The sequence below is a fragment of the Xenopus laevis genome, chromosome 3L (assembly GCF_017654675.1).
Source record: "Xenopus laevis strain J_2021 chromosome 3L, Xenopus_laevis_v10.1, whole genome shotgun sequence".
In the NCBI taxonomy this organism is placed as follows: domain Eukaryota; kingdom Metazoa; phylum Chordata; class Amphibia; order Anura; family Pipidae; genus Xenopus; species Xenopus laevis.
In genome coordinates this window covers 6,793,021-6,813,765 of record NC_054375.1, presented here as the reverse complement: position 1 = coordinate 6,813,765, position 20,745 = coordinate 6,793,021, and the positions used below count along the sequence as shown (strand labels likewise).

Sequence of the window (20,745 nt, the reverse complement as noted above, 5' to 3'; positions counted from 1 at the left end):
ACGAAGGTTTAAGTAATGAATACTCATATACTGTATGGGTTTTTTCTAGAGAAGCTCCAGGACATTCTAAAGAGCAGACTAGTGAACTTTTATGAATGCATTTGGAGCCTTTCCAATGTTTGCATTACTGGCCCACTGTGGGGGGGTCAAGAGGCCTGTCACTGAACAACTAAAGATAAGAGAGTAAAGTCTCAGAAGAGTGTAGGACTATATGTGTGCAGAAGGCTGATGTGAAGAGTCCATCACTGATAAGATGGTGAGGGAGCTTGGACCTGATAAGGTGCAGATTCCTAGATTTTAAGAAGAGTCCTTGAGAACTGTGGTGTCAGCATCCTACTTACCAACAACTAGTTTATACTTTTATAAGGAAATTTACATAATTCTCCATAACAATCTGTCCATTTGTCCCAGTGACTATAACAAATCACAGACTATTTAGGTTACAAAGTAAAACTACCTACTCAACACAGAAAAATATCTAGACTTCGCTTAAGGACTAAATTAAGTTGTGGGGGCAGTATTAACTTCCTTCAAATGAAAGCACAACCATATATCAAGATAAAGGTGGTGTAATTTAACCAAAAACATGGGGGGGGGGGGAGAAAGCCTTACTTTGACACAAACACCATCTCCTTACAGCATCTCAATGGGATCTAGAACTCTTCATTTTCCCCTCCAATTCCTTGCCAGATTTACTGGAACCTTTCTTTGTCAAATTGCAAGGTCCACTTTCAGTTGAGCTTTGATCTTCTGAAAGTAAGATGGTTTCATCTTACCCTTCAACACCCTCTTGGAATAAAATGAAGAATGTCAGGAGTCTAAAACCATAATTTCCACCACCATGCCTTACAGTTGGTATCAGGTTCTTCTGGTAAATCGCTTTTTTGGGTTTTCACCAAGCACGTCTTCTGGTTCTTTAGCCTAGTACTCTTTTTTGCCTCGTTTGTCCCCAGAACACTTTTTAAAAAATCCATAGTCTTGGCCTGATGTTCTTTCTAGACTGCAAAGGTTTCCTCTTGACACATGTAGATCTTAATTGCACAGCCTCTTTCTAATGGCACACTCATGTCATCTTCATGTCAACTCCATGATGAGTTCTTTGAGATTATTTTCAGCATCTTGTCTTCTGCTCTCAGGCTTAACTTGCTGGGATGGCCAGGGCAAGATGGTTAAAATCGTCTTCACATGTAGTTGATCTTCCAAACAGTTTAATCATTGAGGTCCAATTGTTTGGTGATCTTCTGTAAAATTCCTTTACAAGGACTGTCCTTTCTTTTACACATGTCAATCCTCTACCGAAAAGGATTTATCAACAAGTCCAGATTGTAGAGGTGTCAGCCGGTTTGCCAAAATACTGGCCAAATTGTCCAGCTTTGTCTTACCTTACTTAGCTTTACACTAACCATAAAGGTGGCCATAGATGCACAGATAATATCGTACAAAAAAATTTTCGTACGATATTCTGTGCATGTATGGTGGCAAAAGAGCCAACCAATATCGGCAGAAAACTTGTATATCGGTTGGCTCCTCTATCGGGCTGGACGGAAAATTTTGATCGGGTGCCTTTGAAGGCACCCAAACATCGGCCATTGCTGAATCGTCAGATACAGGTAGAATTCTATTGTTTCTATCTGTATATCTATCGATTCAGCTCTACACGTGTGTATTGAAATAAACAATCTTTCTTGGAAAGATCTTTTCCAAGAAAGATCATAATTTTTACGTCTATGGCCACCTTAAGACACAAGAAACAATCATTGTGTGATTTACATATTCTCTTAAAGCTGGCCATAGACGCAAAGATCCGATCGTACGAATCATTGTACGATTGGACTTTCCCATCTCCCAACCTGTCACTAACCATTCAGATAAAAGTCTTACCATTCCGACTAAATAAAGTAGTTAAAGAACAGATCAGCCGATGTTCTGCCCCTGACAGCAATCGTACGATAGAGAAAGCTAGTGACAGTCTCCCACTGAAAATCGTACGATCGGCAATACACGCAGAGATATTACCCGCAGCCGACAGAAATTTTCTAACCTGTCCGATCGACCAAACGACCGATCTCCGCCGGACGAAAAATCTCAGGACTCTCCACACAGGGTCCGAAAATCATACGAATCCACGATTCGTACGATCGGATCGTTGCGTCTATGGCCAACTTAAGAGGGGCTCCACATTAATGGTTCTCAAGTATGAAAACAGGCTTCCGGAATGAGAAAAACAATGTGATGCAAAAGAAGAAAACCAAACTTGTGGCACCCAGGTCTTATTTGAGGTCTTTTTATAAATGGTATCCACCCTCTACCATAAATACATGATGTATCTCTAATACAGAGGACACAACAAATCCAGGATTCAGATGGGATTTGGGCAAATCTTAAAAACTTTTCAAAAGATTTAGATTAGGCTAAATCCTTCGAGTTTGGGGTTGGCTCACTTGTAAAACAGAATTTCTACTCTTTCCCTCAAATGTAAATACGGAAATTATGACCCAGATTCAGTTCTAGGCTCACCCCCCCCGGTTTTCTACAACAATTATGGCAAACTAGATAAAACGGTTACAAATTATGCGGAAAAAAAAGGCAATTACAAAGAAAAGGAAAGATAAGAATCTCGAAATTTGATGTTGCTAGGCAAAATAAACTGCTCGTTCAAGCGGTGTGCATAAAAGTGCACTTTCTGAACAGGGTGCAGCTGCGGCAACAGGAAATCAAGCTTCCTATTGATGAGAACGACCAATTAGGGGGAAACCGTACAAAAACACAACATATAAACTACCTGGCCAATGCAAGGTTTTTTGAAACAACTACATGGCCGATATCCCCTAAAGATTTCATACAATACCTGGACTCTTGGAACACACCTTGCTATAGGATTTTAACACAATGGGAAGGCTAATCATGGAATATCTAGTATGTTTTTCATCTCTAGATTAGAACCTAACAAGTCCAAAGAAGAGTTTGATTTATTATTAGAGTACAAAGGAGAGAACCCTTGAAGACATTTAGAGAAAGGTGGCCTTTACAATAAAGAATGGCTTCTAAAGGAGATATCCCTTGAAAGAACAGAGAAAGAACACTTCACAGTAATATGCTACTGTCAGCTTAGAACTTTTAGAATGCTAAATAGACTGATATTCCGAGACAAATATCGATTGGTTTTTCATTTTTATTATTTGTGGTTTTTGAGGTATTTAGCTTTTTATCAAGCAACTCTCCAGTTTACAATTTCAGCCATTGGTTGCTGGAGCCCAAATTACCCTAGCAACCATACACGGATTTGAACAAGAGACTGTAATATGAATATGAGAGGCACTGAATAGAAAAAGGATTGTTAAAAATTAGATATAATGATAACTTTGTAGCCTTACAGACCATCTGAAAGTCCGAAAGAAGGCAAATAATTCAAAAACTATAAGAAAAAATCAAAGGCAATTGAAAAGTTGCTTAGAATCAGCTATTCTATCACATACTAAATGTTAACCTAAAGGAGAAACAGCCCTTTAAGTTGTACTATATTTTAATTAAGCTTGTGAAAAATAAATGTCCTTTAAATGGTCGACCACTGGAAAAAAAACATGAAGACCCATTGTAAATAGTCTTAGAATTTCCCAACTCTTAGAACCTAAGATTTTCCACAACGAATCATCACATCTAAAAATAAAATTCCCATTCTTAACACACACAACAGGATTGTGTCTTTGTGATGTGCATGATTATCAAGCACAAGGTACTGCCTTAATATTGGCAAGGAAACGTGCTATGAAAAAAAAAAAATTGCCTAAAGAGGATACTATAGAAAATCTTTGGAATTGGGAGCTCCTGGATAATTGGTGTCCGGGCAATATCTGTTTTTATATTTTCACATTATTCTGGGGGCACCTGAAAGCAGATTTGGTGCAAAAACTGTGCGAGATTCTGAACTTGAACACACACTATATCCTGGAGACAAAACATCTCTGTAGCGAAAATCAAATTACCTTGGCTTTGATTACTGCGCTTCCCTGCTAGATTGGATTGGCTTTGTACCATTAAGGGGCAGCACAAGGTGGTGTGAGATAAATCAGGAGAGATGAGCCAGACTGCAGAACCATGCAACAAAACTGCATCTCTGCTGTACGGCTCTTTGTCTCTTCTATATTATTATTATTATTATTACTACTACATTTATAAAGTGGAAGAACTGCAGAGAATTTCATAGATAACAAAAACTCAAATTTTTTTGGGAGTCATTCCCCTTTCATCCACTGTAAAGTAGAGTCCTGCAGCGGGTCAGCTACCCGCAAAAACCTGTGGTACCCTGCGAGTTGCAGGTAGAAGTTTCGGAAGCGGGTATATACACGGGTTGGTGGTTCTCCGGGTCTTCTCAATAGCAAATTTTACTCCTTTTTTCTGATCACGTCAACTTCTAATGATCACTTTCGGTTTCTTGAAGGTCAGCGGGTCGTGGATCGGGTTGCGGAGAAGGTAATTGTGGGTCGGGTAGTGGGTGCAAGTGCATAAGTATGCGGCTCGGGTTTAACAAATTGGTTCCGTGCAACAAATTTTCACCCGAATCTCAATTTACCCCCCCCCCCCCTGCCGATGAAATGCATGGAAGCGTCACCCAAATCCTCAAAGTAAGAGCATGATGTGTGGCCCGTCTAAAAATGGGGTGTGGCCAAGATGATCCAAGATCGGAAGGTATCAGAGGGAAGGCATGTCTGCAAACTTCAAATGTTGGGACCAGTTAGGTCCTATTTTTTCTAGGGATGCACCGAATCCAGGATTTTTTAGCAGGATTCGGCTGAATCCTTGTTCCTGGTCGAATCTAATCTGCATATGATCATCATTCTATCTTTTTAAACAATATGGCTACTTTAGGGCAGAGAACACACATGGAGATTCAGGGAGATTAGTCGCCTGGCGACAAATCGCCTCTTCTTCGGGTGACTAGTCTCCCCGAACTGCCGGCTATAAACAAAATTGCTGGCGGGACGGCACTCGGAGCGCTTTGTTTTCCAAAGTCCACCAAAGTTTCTTCGTGAGGCAACTTCTGAAAACGAAGCGTTTGGAGAGTCATCCCGCCGACGATTTCGATTCGAGCTGGTGGGAAGGCAGTTTGGGGAGATCGTCCAAAGAAGAGGTGATTTGTCGCCGGGTGACTGATCTCCCTGAATTTCCACGTGTGTCTCTGCCCTTAAATGGGAAATTTAAGCTACTCCATGTAAGGTAGATAACTACATTACCAGTAGAGAACCCCCTCCATTTACCCTTTGTTGTGATTCTTTTGTTAGCAAGACCCCATAATGCAGGAGGTTAATCTGTAGGTTGGAAATCTAATTACCTCCAATTAATTTCTCGACCAAGGAGATTTTCACCTTTTCCATGTGTAGAACCCAGTTATTCATAAAAGAGATTGTTATAAAAGCAACTAAATAAGCATATACAAATTTGCATATGCAAATTTGTGGTAGGAAGGGAGATCGTAACTTTTTGTCACAAAACAAGGAAGTAAAAAAAAAAAAAAGTTAATTTGTTTTTTTTCCCTCTCTCTATTATTTGCATATGTTATTTAGGATTCAGATTTGGTTCGGTATTCGGCCAAATCTTTCATGAAGGATTCAGGGATCTGGCCAAATCGTGGATTCAGTGCATCCCTACTGTTTTCAGACATTGCCTCCTGCTTAATGATAATTAAATATTAAAAACCATTGTATTCTTAAATAAAAAAACATCTGTTACCCAATATGGAACTTGAGCCCTGCTGCAAAGGAGCTTATTGAATTGCTATCTTTGAAGCAAGCACAACATTTATACAAGAGTAGGGTAACAGCGCATCACAGTCGGCATTGTGCAGGTATGGGATCCGTTATCCGGAAACCGGTCTCGACAGATTTCATTTTATCAAAATAAGTCAAAAATTCAGTGACCCCCCCTTTGAAAGCTGGAAAGAGTCAGAAGACAAAGAAATAATAAAAAAATTATACAAGATAAATAATGAAGACCAATTGCTTAGAATTGGTCATTTTATAACATACTTAAAGTTAACTTAAAGGTGAACCACCCCTTTAAGGTGTGAAGATCCATTATCCGCGAAACCCCAGGTCCTGAGCATTCTGGATAACTGGTCCCATACCTGTATTATTTTGAGAGTAAAGTCACCACTGAAAGGGAAGCCAGAATATTCTGGTAGCCTGACAGTTTTATGTGAAAGACAATGCACACAGCATCCTGACTGGCAGATCCTGGATAGGTGTTAGGGTCAGGACACACGGTCATATTCGGGGAGATTAGTCGTCCGGCAACAAATTTTCTCTTCTTCGGGGCAACTAATCTCCCCTGAACTGCCTCCCGCCAGCTAGAAATCCCTGGCAGGACGGCATTCGGAACGATTTGTTTTCCGAAGTTGCCCGAAGTATACTTTGTGAGGCAACTTTGGAAAACTAAGCGCTCCAAGTGCCATCCAGCCAGCGATTTACATTCTAGCCGAGGGAAAGGCAGTTGGGGGAGATAAGTCGCTCCGAAGAAGAGGAGATTTGTCGTCGGGCGACTAATCTCCCTGAATCTGATCATATGTCTCTGCCCTTTTAAAGGAGAAGGAAAGCCCCAGGGCGCAAAACCCCTCCCCCCCTCCCCTGTGTTGCCCCCCCTCCCTCCTCCCCCCTGGCCTACCTGTCCCCCTGGGCAAATGCCCCTAACTTGTTACTCACCCCTCTGCGCAGGTCCTGTCCACGGAGTTCACAGTCGCCATCTTCTCCCACGCGCGTCTTCTTCCTGCTCTGACCGGCGTCTTCTGGCGCATGCGCAGTAGGAACAGGTACCGGTACAGCTCTACTGCGCATGCGCCGAATGTCACGAAGTTTTCCGATTTCACTTCGTGACATTCGGCGCATGCGCAGTAGAGCTGTACCGGTACCTGTTCCTACTGCGCATGCGCCAGAAGACGCCGGTCAGAGCAGGAAGAAGACGCGCGTGGGAGAAGATGGCGACTGTGAACTCCGTGGACAGGACCTGCGCAGAGGGGTGAGTAACAAGTTAGGGGCATTTGCCCAGGGGGACAGGTAGGCCAGGGGGGAGGAGGGAGGGGGGGCAACACAGGGGAGGGGGGAGGGGTTTTGCGCCCTGGGGCTTTCCTTCTCCTTTAAGATCAATAACTAATAGGGCAGCCAATTGAAATTGAGTAGGTCATAAACTACATAGCAAAATAAACCAATAATTGGTCAGTTAGGACACCCTAGTGATGGGTGAGATATACGTTTCTCTAGAGGGCTGGCAATAGTTATTGTGTGGGCAGAGATAAACTCAACCCGCACCTGACATACCCTCACTCGGCTTCCCTGTCTATTTATAGAACTGCCCAACCCCGCTGATGATGTCACAAAAGAGGAGGTGCAGGCACGAGCCTATAAAACAGGAAACAGGAAGTCGGCAGGAGCAGGAGGAGCAGCAAGTTCGGCCTGAACCTGCCCAACCAGCGGGTATGGGGCTGGCCCACACGTCACTAGCAGGCACAATATCACTAGCACAAGTTTCCATGGTGGAATGCATCCGATTGCTTTCTCAGCCAAGGAGATTTTAATCTTGCTCCATGTGTAGAACCCAGTTATTGATCATAAGAGATTATGTTATGGTCTCCTGCAATGGACAATTACTCCAATTCATTATAAAAAGCAATTCAATGAACAATCGATAAGGCGAACTTTAAACCGCTACAATGAACTTTCCCTTTAACCTGTAGAAACGTTGCCCTTGCGTAATCCAAACACAGGGAGAAAGCCTTCTATAGCTCCCATACGGCAAAACACTCAGCGTATACCTCGCCCATTCCAAACATATTTGTCCTCTTTGCCTCCTGCTCCAAAGTAACCATAAAAACTCATTGAGTGTGCTCTTAAAGAATTCATTACACCTGCAAGCTATGCTGCCATTGATATTTCTGTGCAGAGCCTATTGACTCATGCGATACACGGATTTACTAATATAACATACAGATGTGAGCGGGACCAGGTGGATTTTTGGAGAAATTTTTAATAAGTCAACCCAAACCTTCTGTCATGACTTTATGATGTAGTTTTTATTTCTAAATGACACTGTTTACACTTCAAATTATTCACTCTACAATATAAAATCTAATTCCTGAACCAGCAAGTGTATTTAATTATAATATTGGTGTGTAGGTGCATCTCAGGTCAATTTGCCTGGTCATGTGCTTTCAGAAAGAGCCAGCACTTTAGGATGGAACTGCTTTCTGGCAGGCTGTTGTTTCTCCTCCTCAATGTAACTGAATGTGTCTCAGTGGGACCTGGATTTTACTAGAGTGTTGTTCTTAGATCTACCAGGGAGCGGTTTTATCTTGTGTTAGGGAGATGCTATCTGGTTACCTTCCCATTGGTCTGTTGTTAGGCTGCTGGGAGGGAAAGGGAGGGGGTGATATCGCTCCAACTTGCAGTACAGTAGTAAAGAGTGACTGAAGTTTATCAGAGCACAAGTCACATGACTGGAGGCAGCTGGGAAACTGACAATATGTCTAGCCCCATGTCAGATTTCAAAATTAAATATTAAAAAATCTGTTTGCTCTTTTGAGAAACGGATTTCCGTGCATAATTCTGCAGAAGCGGCACTATTAAATGATGCGTTTTGGGGGGAAAAAATACATTTTTCCCCCATGATAGTATCCCTTTAAGCACATTACATCTATATAAAGACATCATTCTTGTTTTTTTAGACAATATGGCTACTTTAAATGGGAAATTGAAGCTAATCCATGCAAGGTAGATAATTGCATTACAAGTAAGAGAACCTGCCCTCCATTCAACCTTTGTTGTGATTGTTTTGTTAGCAAGGCCCCATTAGGCAGGAGGTTAAAATGTAGGCTGGGAATCGAATAACCTACCTTGAAAGAACCAAACATATATTTCATGGTTTAGTTTTAAAAATTAAAACAAGAAAGAGTGTAAACGTATTTGGCACAGGCACGCTAATACCCCATTTAAAAATCAGACCTGAAGTATCAGCAACTGCAACAGATGCTTGATCATTTTGGACGACCCTTAAGCTCAGCTTCTCAGCAGCAGCCCAGGACCCACTGAGCATGTGCAGTGCCACTGACTCACAAGAGATGCCTAACAATATCCAAGACGGGGAGCTTCTGGGGGCAACAGGGAAGGCCTGGATCATTACTGATATAGGGAGCTGAACCTCTGGGCTGGGACAGTAAGTACAGGTATGGGACCTGTTATTGAGAATGCTTGGGTCCTGGGGTTTTCCAGATAATGGATCTATGTCCGTAATTTGGATCTTCATACCTTAAGTCTGCTAGAAAATCATATACATTAAATAAACCCAATAGGCTGGTTTTGCTTCCAATAAGGATTAATTATATCTTAGTTGGGATCAAGTACAAGTATAGGACCTGTTATGCAGAATGCTCGGGACCTGGGGTTTACCGAATAATGGATCTTTCTGTAATTTGGATCTTCATACCTTAAAGGGGTTGTTCACCTTTAAATTAACTTTTAGTATGCTGTAGAGAGGGATATTCTGAAACAATTTACAATTGGTTTTCATATTTTATTATTTGTGGTTTTTGACTTAGTTTTTTTATTCAGCAACTTTCCAGTTTGCATTTTTGGCACTCTGGCTGTTAGGGTCCAAATTACCCTAGCAACCATAAACTGATTTAAATATGAGACTGCAATATAAATAGGAGAGGCCTGATAAGAGGAATAATAAAAAGCAACAATAACAATACATTTGTAGCCTTACAGAGCATTTGTTTTTTGCATGGGGTCAGTGACCCCCATTTGAAAACTATAAAAAATAAATAATGAAGATCGATTGAAAAGGTACTTTGCATTGGCAATTCTTTAACATAGTAAACGTTAACTCAAAGGTGAACCACCCCTTTAAGTCAACTTGAAAATCATGTAAACATTAAATAAACCCAATAGGCTGGTTTTGCTTCCAATAAGGATTAATTATATCTTAGTTGGGAATTAAGTACAAGGTAAAAGTATAGGACCTGTTATCCAGAATGCTCGGGATTTGGGCCTTTCTGGATAACGGATCTTTCTGTAATTTGGATCTTTATACCTTAAATCTACTAGAAAATCAACTAAATAAACCCAATAGGCTGGTTTTGCTTCCAATAAGGATTAATTATATCTTAGTTGGGATCAAGTACAAGCAACTGTTTTTTTATTAAAGAGAAAAGGGAAATCAGTTTTAGATATATGGATTATTTGGATAAAATGAAGTCTATGGGAGACTTTCCGGAATTCTGAGCTTTCTGGATAACGGGTCTCCAGATAACGGATCCCATAACCATACAGTATATAAAAAAAAACTGCATTTCTAGGCATATCTATAATGTAAGCTACAGTGGCTTTAGGGATTGATGAGAACGATGAGCAATTTCAGTAAAAGCACTGTATCAACAAGTTGCACCATATAAAAAAGAACAATGTAGCTACATACAGGAAACTAGTATAGCAAGTGTATCAATGAGCCGTGCAAAACTCATTATATCCTGTCAGACAAACATTTATTTAAAAGTTACAATTACAGACGTACAATAAAATGCACTTGACACTGTGCTTTAACACTTCGCAGACCTGCGGCCAACAGAAGGGTTTGTGCAATGTCAGAATCTCGCTGTGGGGTGGTTTTGTTTTATGGGGTTATTCCTCTCCCCCCCCGCCTGTACATGTGCAAGATTACGCTTGCAGTAGGAAAGTATACAAACAAATGCACATGTACCCATACACATGCTGCTCATAAATACACTGCGGCCACATGAATAGGAAGGCACTTGTTGCAATCTACTTGCCACAATTACAGAGAACCCCTCAGTGACTTCTAATATCCTTATTTACAGTAGGGGGTACATTATCCCTTATAATACATGAGTGATACTCAGAGTTCCCTGTATAACTCAGCCTGCAGCCTTGTGTCTTTATATGGTCACAGAACAACCCCTCAGTGACTTCTAATATCCTTATTTACAGTAGGGGGTACATTATCCCTTATAATACACAAATTATACTAAAATGTCCCTGTATAACTCAGCCTACAGCCTTGTGCATTTAAATGGTCACAGAACAACCCCTCAGTGACTTCTAATATACTTATTTACAGTAGGGGGTACATTATCCCTTATAATACATGAGTGATACTCAATAGTTCCCTGTATAACTCAGCCTGCAGCCTTGTGCCTTTATATGGTCACAGAACAACCCCTCAGTGTCTTCTAATATCCTTATCATTTACAGTAGGGGAACATTATCCCTTATAATACATGAGTGATACTCAGAGTTCCCTGTATAACTCAGCCTGCAGCCTTGTGCCTTTATATGGTCACAGAACAACCCCTCAGTGGCTTCTAATATCCTTATCATTTACAGTAGGGGAACATTATCCCTTATAATACATGAGTGATACTCAGAGTTCCCTGTATAACTCAGCCTGCAGCCTTGTGCCTTTATATGGTCACAGAACAACCCCTCAGTGGCTTCTAATATCCTTATCATTTACAGTAGGGGGTACATTATCCCTTATAATACATGAGTGATACTCAGAGTTCCCTGTATAACAGCCTGCAGCATTGTGACTTTACCAGTAACACTTTCTTAAATAACAGCACTGGGAACACAAATCAAAGAAGTGAATCTAGCATGGAAAAAAAATTGCTTAAATGATAACTTTTTGAAAACACCATTGAATTAGAATGTTCTAGTCAGTAATGCAGTTCAAGTATATATATATATATATATATATATATATATATATATATATATATATATATATATATATATATATATATATATATATATATATATATATATATATGCATGCTCGTGCAGTACTATACAGTAGAACAATTCAGAACACACTAAAACAGGATCAGTGCAACAGTAAAATACAAACTACTGAAGAAATGTAAAAAGTGTGTTTAGGAGACAAGAGGAATAGGGATGTAGCGAACGGCGGAAAAAAATATTCGCGAACATATTCGCGAACTTGCGTCCAAAAATGCGAACGGTTCGCGAACGTCATAGACTTCAATGGGAAGGCGAATTTTAAAAGCTAGAAAAGACATTTCTGGCCAGAAAAATGATTTTAAGGTTGTTTAAAGGGTGCAACGACCTGGACAGTGGCATGCCAGAGGGGGATCAAGGGCAAAAATGTATCTGAAAAATACATTGTTGACACAGCGCTGCGTTTTGTGCTGTAAAGGGCAGAAATCACACTACGTTACTCAGGTGATGTTTCTGGACACGGAATGTGAAAAAGCTCACACAGCTAGGTGGCACTTGGTTAAAGACTGGGCAAACAATGCCTGCAAGGTCAACGTATACAGCAGTGGATACGGAATATATTATTGCTGCTTGAAAAACGTCACTCAGGTGGTGTTTCTGGAGACTGTATTATTATTGATAGACAGAATGTGAAAAAGCTCACACAGCTAGGTGGCAGTTGTATGAAGAACACACTGGGCAAACAATGCCTGCAAGGTCAACGTATACACTACAGCAGTGGATACGGAATATATTATTGCTGCTTGAAAAACATCACTCAGGTGGTGTTTCTGGAGACGGTATTATTATTGATATTTAGACAGAATGTGAAAAAGCTCACACAGCTAGGTGGCAGTTGTTTGAAGAACACACTGGGCAAACAATGCCTGCAAGTGCACTACTATTGGTGCACTACTATGAAGAACAGCAAACAGCACTGGACACGTTAAAGAACAGTAAGATAAGTAAAATAAAAAAATATATATATATATTAAAAAAAAATTACTCTGGTTGGTGCTGAACTACTAGGAGGAGCAGCACACCAGTCCCACTCCCCAACACAGCTAGACTAATAGCACTGGGCTCTTATAGTAGCAAAGTAAAAAAACAAAAAAGAAAATAAAAGCAGTCCTTACAAGGACTATTGGGTTACAGGCAGCAGTCAGCAGATGAGATCAGAAGCAGTGCCCACAGCAGCTACATACAGAGCACTGCAGTAGAAGGTAGATTACTAGCCAGCAAAGCTAACTAACCTAAACTCACTGTCCCTCAAATCCCTGCAGAGTTCTGTCCCTACAATACAGAGCAGTATCAAGTAGATTACTAGCCAGCAAAGTTACTATCAACTGTCCCTCAAAACACTAACAGCTCTCTCCCTACACTAGCTCTTCCAAGCACACACAGGCAGAATGAAAAAACGCTGCAGGGCTTCAGTTTATATATGGAAGGGGAGTGGTCCAGGGGGTGTGGGGGTGGTCCAGGAGGGAGAGCTTCCTGATTGGCTGCCATGTATCTGCTGGTCTGGGGTGAGAGGTCAAAAATAAGCGCCAGCTAAGGTGAACCCAAATTGGCGAACGTCGCGCGACGTTCGCGAACATTCGGCGGACGCGAACAGCCGATGTTCGCGTGAATTAGTTCGCGGGCGAACAGTCCGAGACATCCCTAAAGAGGAAGAGATAGCTGTCCAGTAGAGCTTACAATCTAAGTGGGAGTGTAACTTACAGACACAAATAGAAGGATAATAAGTTCAACAAGTAGCTGTAAGTGCCCAGAAAAGAGAAGTATTGCCCATGTGGATAGGGAATGAAAGGGAAAAGTGACTTGTGCTATATACACACAAGCGAGTCAGCACTTTATGAAGAGACTGAACATCAGGTAATAAAGTGTCACGTGGAGAGATTAAACAGACACGGAATGTCAACAGGTGCACGAGGTATCACATGAAGGAATGACACATCAATAGGACCACAAGGTTCCTGTGCTAAATGCATCTAGCCTGGAGACTTGAGAGAAGATTACATGGAAAAGGGGTGCTTTACAAAACTTTAGAACTCACATATGGGAACAACAGTGTTTATACAGGCAGAAAATAACATATATATGGATAATGCTCTATAAGCAAGTTGCATAAGGTTTCATGCGCAGATATCCGCCAGTTAGTTGGGTACATACAAGGGGGTACCATATGCAGATATTCCCACAGACAGGGGGAGATATTACACCAGACAGAGGGTATATATGGGAAAATATTACACCAGACAGAGGGTATATAGGGGAGATATTACACCAGACAGAGGGTATATAGGGGAAATATTACACCAGACAGAGGGTATATAGGGGAAATATTACACCAGACAGAGGGTATATAGGGGAGATATTACACCAGACAGAGTGTATATAGGGGGAGATATTACACCAGACAGAGTGTATATAGGGGGAGATATTACACCAGACAGAGTGTATATAGGGGGAGATATTACAGCAGAGGGTATATAGGGGAGATATTACACCAGACAGAGAGTATATAGGGGAGATATTACAGCAGACAGAGGGTATATAGGGGGAGATATTACACCAGACAGAGGGTATATAGGGGAGATATTACACCAGACAGAGGGTATATAGGGGAGATATTACACCAGACAGAGGGTATATAGGGGGGAGATATTACACCAGACAGAGGGTATATAGGGGGGAGATATTACACCAGACAGAGGGTATATAGGGGGAGATATTACACCAGACAGCGGGTATATAGGGGGAGATATTGCACCAGACAGCGGGTATATAGGGGGAGATATTGCACCAGACAGCGGGTATATAGGGGGAGATATTGCACCAGACAGAGGGTATATAGGGGGAGATATTGCACCAGACAGAGGGTATATAGGGGGGGAGATATTGCACCAGACAGAGGGTATATAGGGGGGGAGATATTGCACCAGACAGAGGGTATATAGGGGGGGAGATATTACACCAGACAGAGGGTATATAGGGGGAGATATTACACCAGACAGAGGGTATTTAGGGGGAGACATTACACCAGACAGAGGGTATATAGGGGGGGAGATATTACACCAGACAGAGGGTATATAGGGGGGAGATATTACACCAGACAGAGGGTATATAGGGGGAGATATTGCACCAGACAGAGGGTATATAGGGGGAGATATTACACCAGACAGAGGGTATATAGGGGGGGAGATATTACACCAGACAGAGGGTATATAGGGGGAGATATTGCACCAGACAGCGGGTATATAGGGGGAGATATTGCACCAGACAGAGGGTATATAGGGGGAGATATTGCACCAGACAGAGGGTATATAGGGGGGAGATATTGCACCAGACAGAGGGTATATAGGGGGGGAGATATTACACCAGACAGAGGGTATATAGGGGGAGATATTACACCAGACAGAGGGTATTTAGGGGGAGACATTACACCAGACAGAGGGTATATAGGGGGGGAGATATTACACCAGACAGAGGGTATATAGGGGGGAGATATTACACCAGACAGAGGGTATATAGGGGGAGATATTGCACCAGACAGAGGGTATATAGGGGGAGATATTACACCAGACAGAGGGTATATAGGGGGGAGATATTACACCAGACAGAGGGTATATAGGGGGAGATATTACACCAGACAGAGGGTATATAGGGGGAGATATTACACCAGACAGAGGGTATATAGGGGGAGATATTACACCAGACAGAGGGTATATAGGGGGAGATATTACACCAGACAGAGGGTATATAGGGGAGATATTACACCAGACAGAGGGTATATAGGGGGAGATATTACACCAGACAGAGGGTATATAGGGGGGGGAGATATTACACCAGACAGAGGGTATATAGGGGGAGATATTACACCAGACAGAGGGTATATAGGGGGAGATATTACACCAGACAGAGGGTATATAGGGGGGGAGATATTACACCAGACAGAGGGTATATAGGGGAGATATTACACCAGACAGAGTGTATATAGGGGAGATATTACACCAGACAGAGAGTATATAGGGGGAGACATTACACCAGACAGAGGGTATATAGGGGAGATATTACACCAGACAGAGGGTATATAGGGGGGATATTACACCAGACAGAGGGTATATAGAGATATTAGGGTTATATATAATATAAGGAGCCTATAGCAGAGTTTATCAGGGCAGGGGGCGGGGCTATGATAACAAACTGGAGACACAGCGATGCCCATAGAAACAGCAGGACTCACCTTGTACGGTGGCCGCGGGGGTGCCAGGGTTGGGGGGCTGCGGGGGCCCCGGGGCAGACATACTCAAGTACCGCTCGGGCGGGGGGAGGCAGCGCTGACACAGGGAGTGGAGACACGGGAGCAGTCGGGGGCTGCGGCTCTGGATATGCTGTCTGCAGAAACCGCACGTCTCCAGCGAATTGAGCGCGGCCCTCTCTCCGCTGCTCTCCTCCGGGCCCTGCCGGCTCTCCGCCTCATTTTCGGCACTAGAAGAGGAGAGCGGGGGCGGCTGAGGGAGAGGCGGAGGAGGCGGCGGTTGCGTGAAGGCCGGAGCCTCTTTGTCCACAGGGCCCTCCATCAGCGAGAACTCCCGATACTCCTCCCGGCCGCCTCGCAGCCTCAACTCTCCACTCTCAGCTAATGGTGCGGAGCATGCGCGCTCCTAGCGCCAAAAACTGCCACGCCCACTCTCAGCGCTACCAATAGACACACCCACTCCTAACACTCCTCCCTCTCTCACTCGCAGCTCCCCCTCTGAAAGCCAGACATGCGCAATCACGACTTGAAAACATACACACCCACTCCTGACACTCCTCCCTTTCTCAGTCACAGCTCCCCCTCTCAAAGCCAGCGGTACCGGGCATGCGCAATCACGACCTATAAACATACACGCCCGATTCTGACACTCCGCCCATTCGCAACCTCAGAGCTCTGTCTGGAGTTTAAGCTTGTCACGCCTACTCCCGTCCAGAGAAGGTTTCTGCCGATAGGAGGAAAATTAGGGCGGGGATAAAGCACAATACAGTCTATTTATACACATTATTTACTGTCCGTGTGTGGGTATGAGCGGAATGCATAAAGTTTGCCTAGGAAGAGTAACCTGGCGTGACAACCAATCAGCTACTAAGGTTATTAAGGCTGGCTGCCTGCTGATTGGTTGACGTGGGTGACACTCAGAAATGGTTTCTATGACGGGGTTCTTGGCGCCACCGTTTGCTCCTCCCTCACTTGGGCACCTGTGGTCACAACCCAGTCTCATAGGGTCACTAATGTGCACTCAAATCCAATGTCCTAAAACTCAACTGAAATTACCTCAGAGAATGGGCGGAGCTGACAGTGAGGGAGAAGATACAGACCTGCAAACAAAACACTCCCACTAAAGAGCCGCCTAGATTTGATTTGTGTGGTACATTGAGGGCCAGTCTGATTGGGTGTGGGGAGTAGAAGCAGAGGAGTACAGAACACATTTTAGGACATCCTGCAGCGAAATTCATGTCCTGCATGCGATGTCCTATGCCTTCAGAATGGCGCATTGGTTGCTTTTACTGTCACTCATCATCCAAATCTGCAGTCACACCTCCGTCCTCTCCCCTCCCTTCTCAGCTGTCAGTCATACGAACTCCGCCTTCAGCCCTCCATCCTCCGCCCTCAGCCCTCCATCCTCCGCCCTCAGCCCTCCATCCTCCTTGCTCAGTCCTCTTCCGCCCTCGCTCACCACTTCAGAAACGTATGGATAAAGGTGCCCATACATGGAGAGATCCGCTCGTTTGGCGATGTCGCCAAACGAGCGGATCTCCCTCCGATATGCCCACCTTGAGGTGGGCAATATCGGCTGATCCGATCGTGGGCCCTAGGGCCCAACGATCGGATCCTAACGATTACCAAACGGATCGCGGGACCGCATCAACGAATAGATGCGGCCGCGATCCGACGGGATTTTCTGTCCCATCCGATCGAGATCTGGCCGACTTTCGGCCAGATCTCGATTGGTGAAGCCCGTCGGGGGGCCCCATACACGGCCAATAAGCTGCCGACACGGTCTGTCGGCAGCTTTTATCGCCCCGTGTATGGCCACCTTAAGACTGAAAAGGGAGATCTGAGGGAGGAATGCTGAGGAAAGAGGGTGGAGGGCTGAGCTGGGAGGGTGGAAGGAAGAGGACTAAAAGGAAGAGGACTGAGGATGGAGGGAAGAAGGCTGATGGCGGAGGAGGCGCTATCCTAGGGATATTTGGGGCTATAGACACTTACATTTCTACATACACTCATATAAGATGAACAATTGGAGTAGGCCCATGACACCCCGGGAGCAGATGGTAATATCTCCGATAAGAGTCATCAAACCTTTATCAAAGATTTACAAACTACTTATCCAAAATAGAAAAGCCTTTTTGCAGTAAGTGGGCAGCTGAATTAAAAGTCAAATTCACAACATCTATGTGGGAATTTTTTTTTTTATAAATACTTCCAAATCATCTAGGGCAGCAAGGACAAGAGAAGCTGCCGATAAATGAATTACAAGATGGCGCTACACCCCGGTTAGATTAAATAAAATGTTTGTGTTGGAGGTGCAACGACAAAGAGGGTACTCATTCCCACATTTGGCTTACATGTCCAGTCTTGGAACAATTTTGGAAGACTGTCATTTTTATAATAAACAAAGTTACTAAATGAAATCTGGATATTAACAACCAAACAGTGGCGCGCCACCAACAAGGCGAGTTGAGAAATTCGCCTCAGGCGGCACGCCGGAGGGTTTTCCAGGGGCGGCAAAAAGCTGAATTTCCGGTTTTAAACAGGAAATTCAGCTTTACTAAGAGTTTCTGCCTCCCCTCCCGACGGGTAAACCGAGGAGGGGGGGCAGCATTGCAGGAGCCGCCTCAGGCGGCGTTTTCCACTGAATCGGTGCTGCAACCAAACACAAATTTTATTGAATTATTTAACTGTAAATGACAGGGTAATTTCTAATCCTTTTACCTCCCACTTACTACAAGCGGCTAAATCACTTACACCAAAAAAATGGAAATCACCTGAGGCTCCAACGTTCTCAGCTGTAGAAGATATCAAATAAATGGAAGAAATTACCCACTAGATACACAATAAAACAGCCAATATTGGGAAATTTGGTGTCCAAGGATTAACTATACCGAGACACTAATAGGGGCCGATTCACTAACTTCGAGTGAAGGATTCCAAGGTAAAAAACTTCGAATTTCGAAGTTTTTTTTGGGCTACTTCGACCATCGAATGGGCTACTTCGACCTTCGACTACGACTTCGAATCGAACCATTCAAACTAAAAATCGTTCAACTATTCGACCATTCGATAGTCAAAGTACTGTCTCTTTAAAAAAAACTTCGACCCCCTAGTTCGCCATCTAAAAGCTACCGAAGTCAATGTTAGCCTATGGGGAAGGTCCCCATAGGCTTGGCTAACTTTTTTTGATCGAAGGATATTCCTTCGATCGTTGGATTAAAATCCTTCGAATCGTTCGATTCGACGGATTTTATCGTTCGATCGAAGGAATTATCGTTCGATCGAACTATCTGCGCTAAATCCTTAGACTTCGATATTCGAAGTCGAAGGATTTTAATTCCTAGTTGAATATCGAGGGTTAATTAACCCTCTATATTCGACCCTTAGTGAATCGGCCCCCTAATGGTTAAAGTAAAAAAAAGGGTTGCTTATGTTAAAATCTGTTTTAACTATCAATACTATTGTGAATAGGGTTGCCACCTTTTCTGGAAAAAAATACCAGCCTTCCTATATATTTACCTTTTTTCCCTATTAATAACATTGGGATCGACCATCATATTTACCGGGCCGGCTGGTAAAATACCGGCCAGTAGGGATGTCGCGGACTGTTCGCCCGCGAACTAATTTGCGCGAACATTGGCTGTTCGCGTCCGCCGAATGTTGGTGAACGTCCCGCGACGTTTGCCAATTTGGGTTCGCCTTAGCTGGCGCTTATTTTTGACCTCTCACCACAGACCAGCAGATACATGGCAGCCAATCAGGAAGCTCTCCCTCCTGGACCACCCCCACACCCCCTGGACCACTCCCCTTCCATATATAAACTGAAGCCCTGCAGCGTTTTTTCATTCTGCCTGTGTGTGCTTGGAAGAGCTAGTGTAGGGAGAGAGCTGTTAGTGATTTGAGGGACAGTTGATAGTAGCTTTGCTGGGTAGTAATCTACTTGATACTGCTCTGTATTGTAGGGACAGAACTCTGCAGGGATTTGAGGGACAGTGAGTTTAGGTTAGTTAGCTTTGCTGGCTAGTAATCTACCTTCTACTGCAGTGCTCTGTATGTAGCTGCTGTGGGCACTGCTTCTGATCTCATCTGCTGACTGCTGTAATAACCCAATAGTCCTTGTAAGGACTGCTTTTATTTTCTTTTTTGTTTTTTTACTTTGCTACTATAAGAGCCCAGTGCTATTAGTCTAGCTGTGTTGGGGAGTGGGACTGGTGTGCTGCTCCTAGTAGTTCAGCACCAACCAGAGTAATTTTTTTTTTTTAATATATATATATATTTTTTTATTTTACTTATCTTACTGTTCTTTAACGTGTCCAGTGCTGTTTGCTGTTCTTCATAGTAGTGCACCAATAGTAGTGCACTTGCAGGCATTGTTTGCCCAGTGTGTTCTTCAAACAACTGCCGCCTAGCTGTGTGAGCTTTTTCACATTCTGTCTAAATATCAATAATAATACCGTCTCCAGAAACACCACCTGAGTGACGTTTTTCAAGCAGCAATAATATATTCCGTATCCACTGCTGTAGTGTATACGTTGACCTTGCAGGCATTGTTTGCCCAGTGTGTTCTTCAAACAACTGCCACCTAGCTGTGTGAGCTTTTTCACATTCTGTCTAAATATCAATAATAATACCGTCTCCAGAAACACCACCTGAGTGACGTTTTTCAAGCAGCAATAATATATTCCGTATCCACTGCTGTAGTGTATA

At 43.2% G+C, this 20,745-nt stretch overlaps 2 protein-coding genes across 5 annotated transcripts in view; both read right to left on the bottom strand.

The window, feature by feature from the left end:
• trim24.L (tripartite motif containing 24 L homeolog) overlaps nucleotides 1-16,545 on the bottom strand; it is a 52,015-nt gene extending 35,470 nt beyond the window's left edge. For 2 of the 4 annotated variants that reach the window (XM_041585902.1, XM_041585903.1), the window contains exon 1: nucleotides 16,027-16,545. In XM_041585902.1, coding sequence (XP_041441836.1) covers nucleotides 16,027-16,363 — 337 coding nt within the window. In that variant the 5' untranslated portion in view covers nucleotides 16,364-16,545. The remainder of the gene's footprint in view (nucleotides 1-16,026) is intronic. The other 2 variants (XM_018240874.2, XM_018240875.2) reach the window with 2 other exon arrangements.
• klhl24.S (kelch like family member 24 S homeolog) lies at nucleotides 11,179-15,953 on the bottom strand (the record flags this gene model as incomplete). The annotated part of the gene is given in 6 exon segments (NM_001096745.1): nucleotides 11,179-11,652; nucleotides 11,825-14,023; nucleotides 14,088-14,433; nucleotides 15,444-15,615; nucleotides 15,849-15,949; nucleotides 15,951-15,953. Coding segments are annotated over 2 exon segments (67 nt in total), but the record flags the coding sequence as incomplete, so codon positions are not given.
• Nucleotides 16,546-20,745: the final 4,200 nt, after the last annotated feature.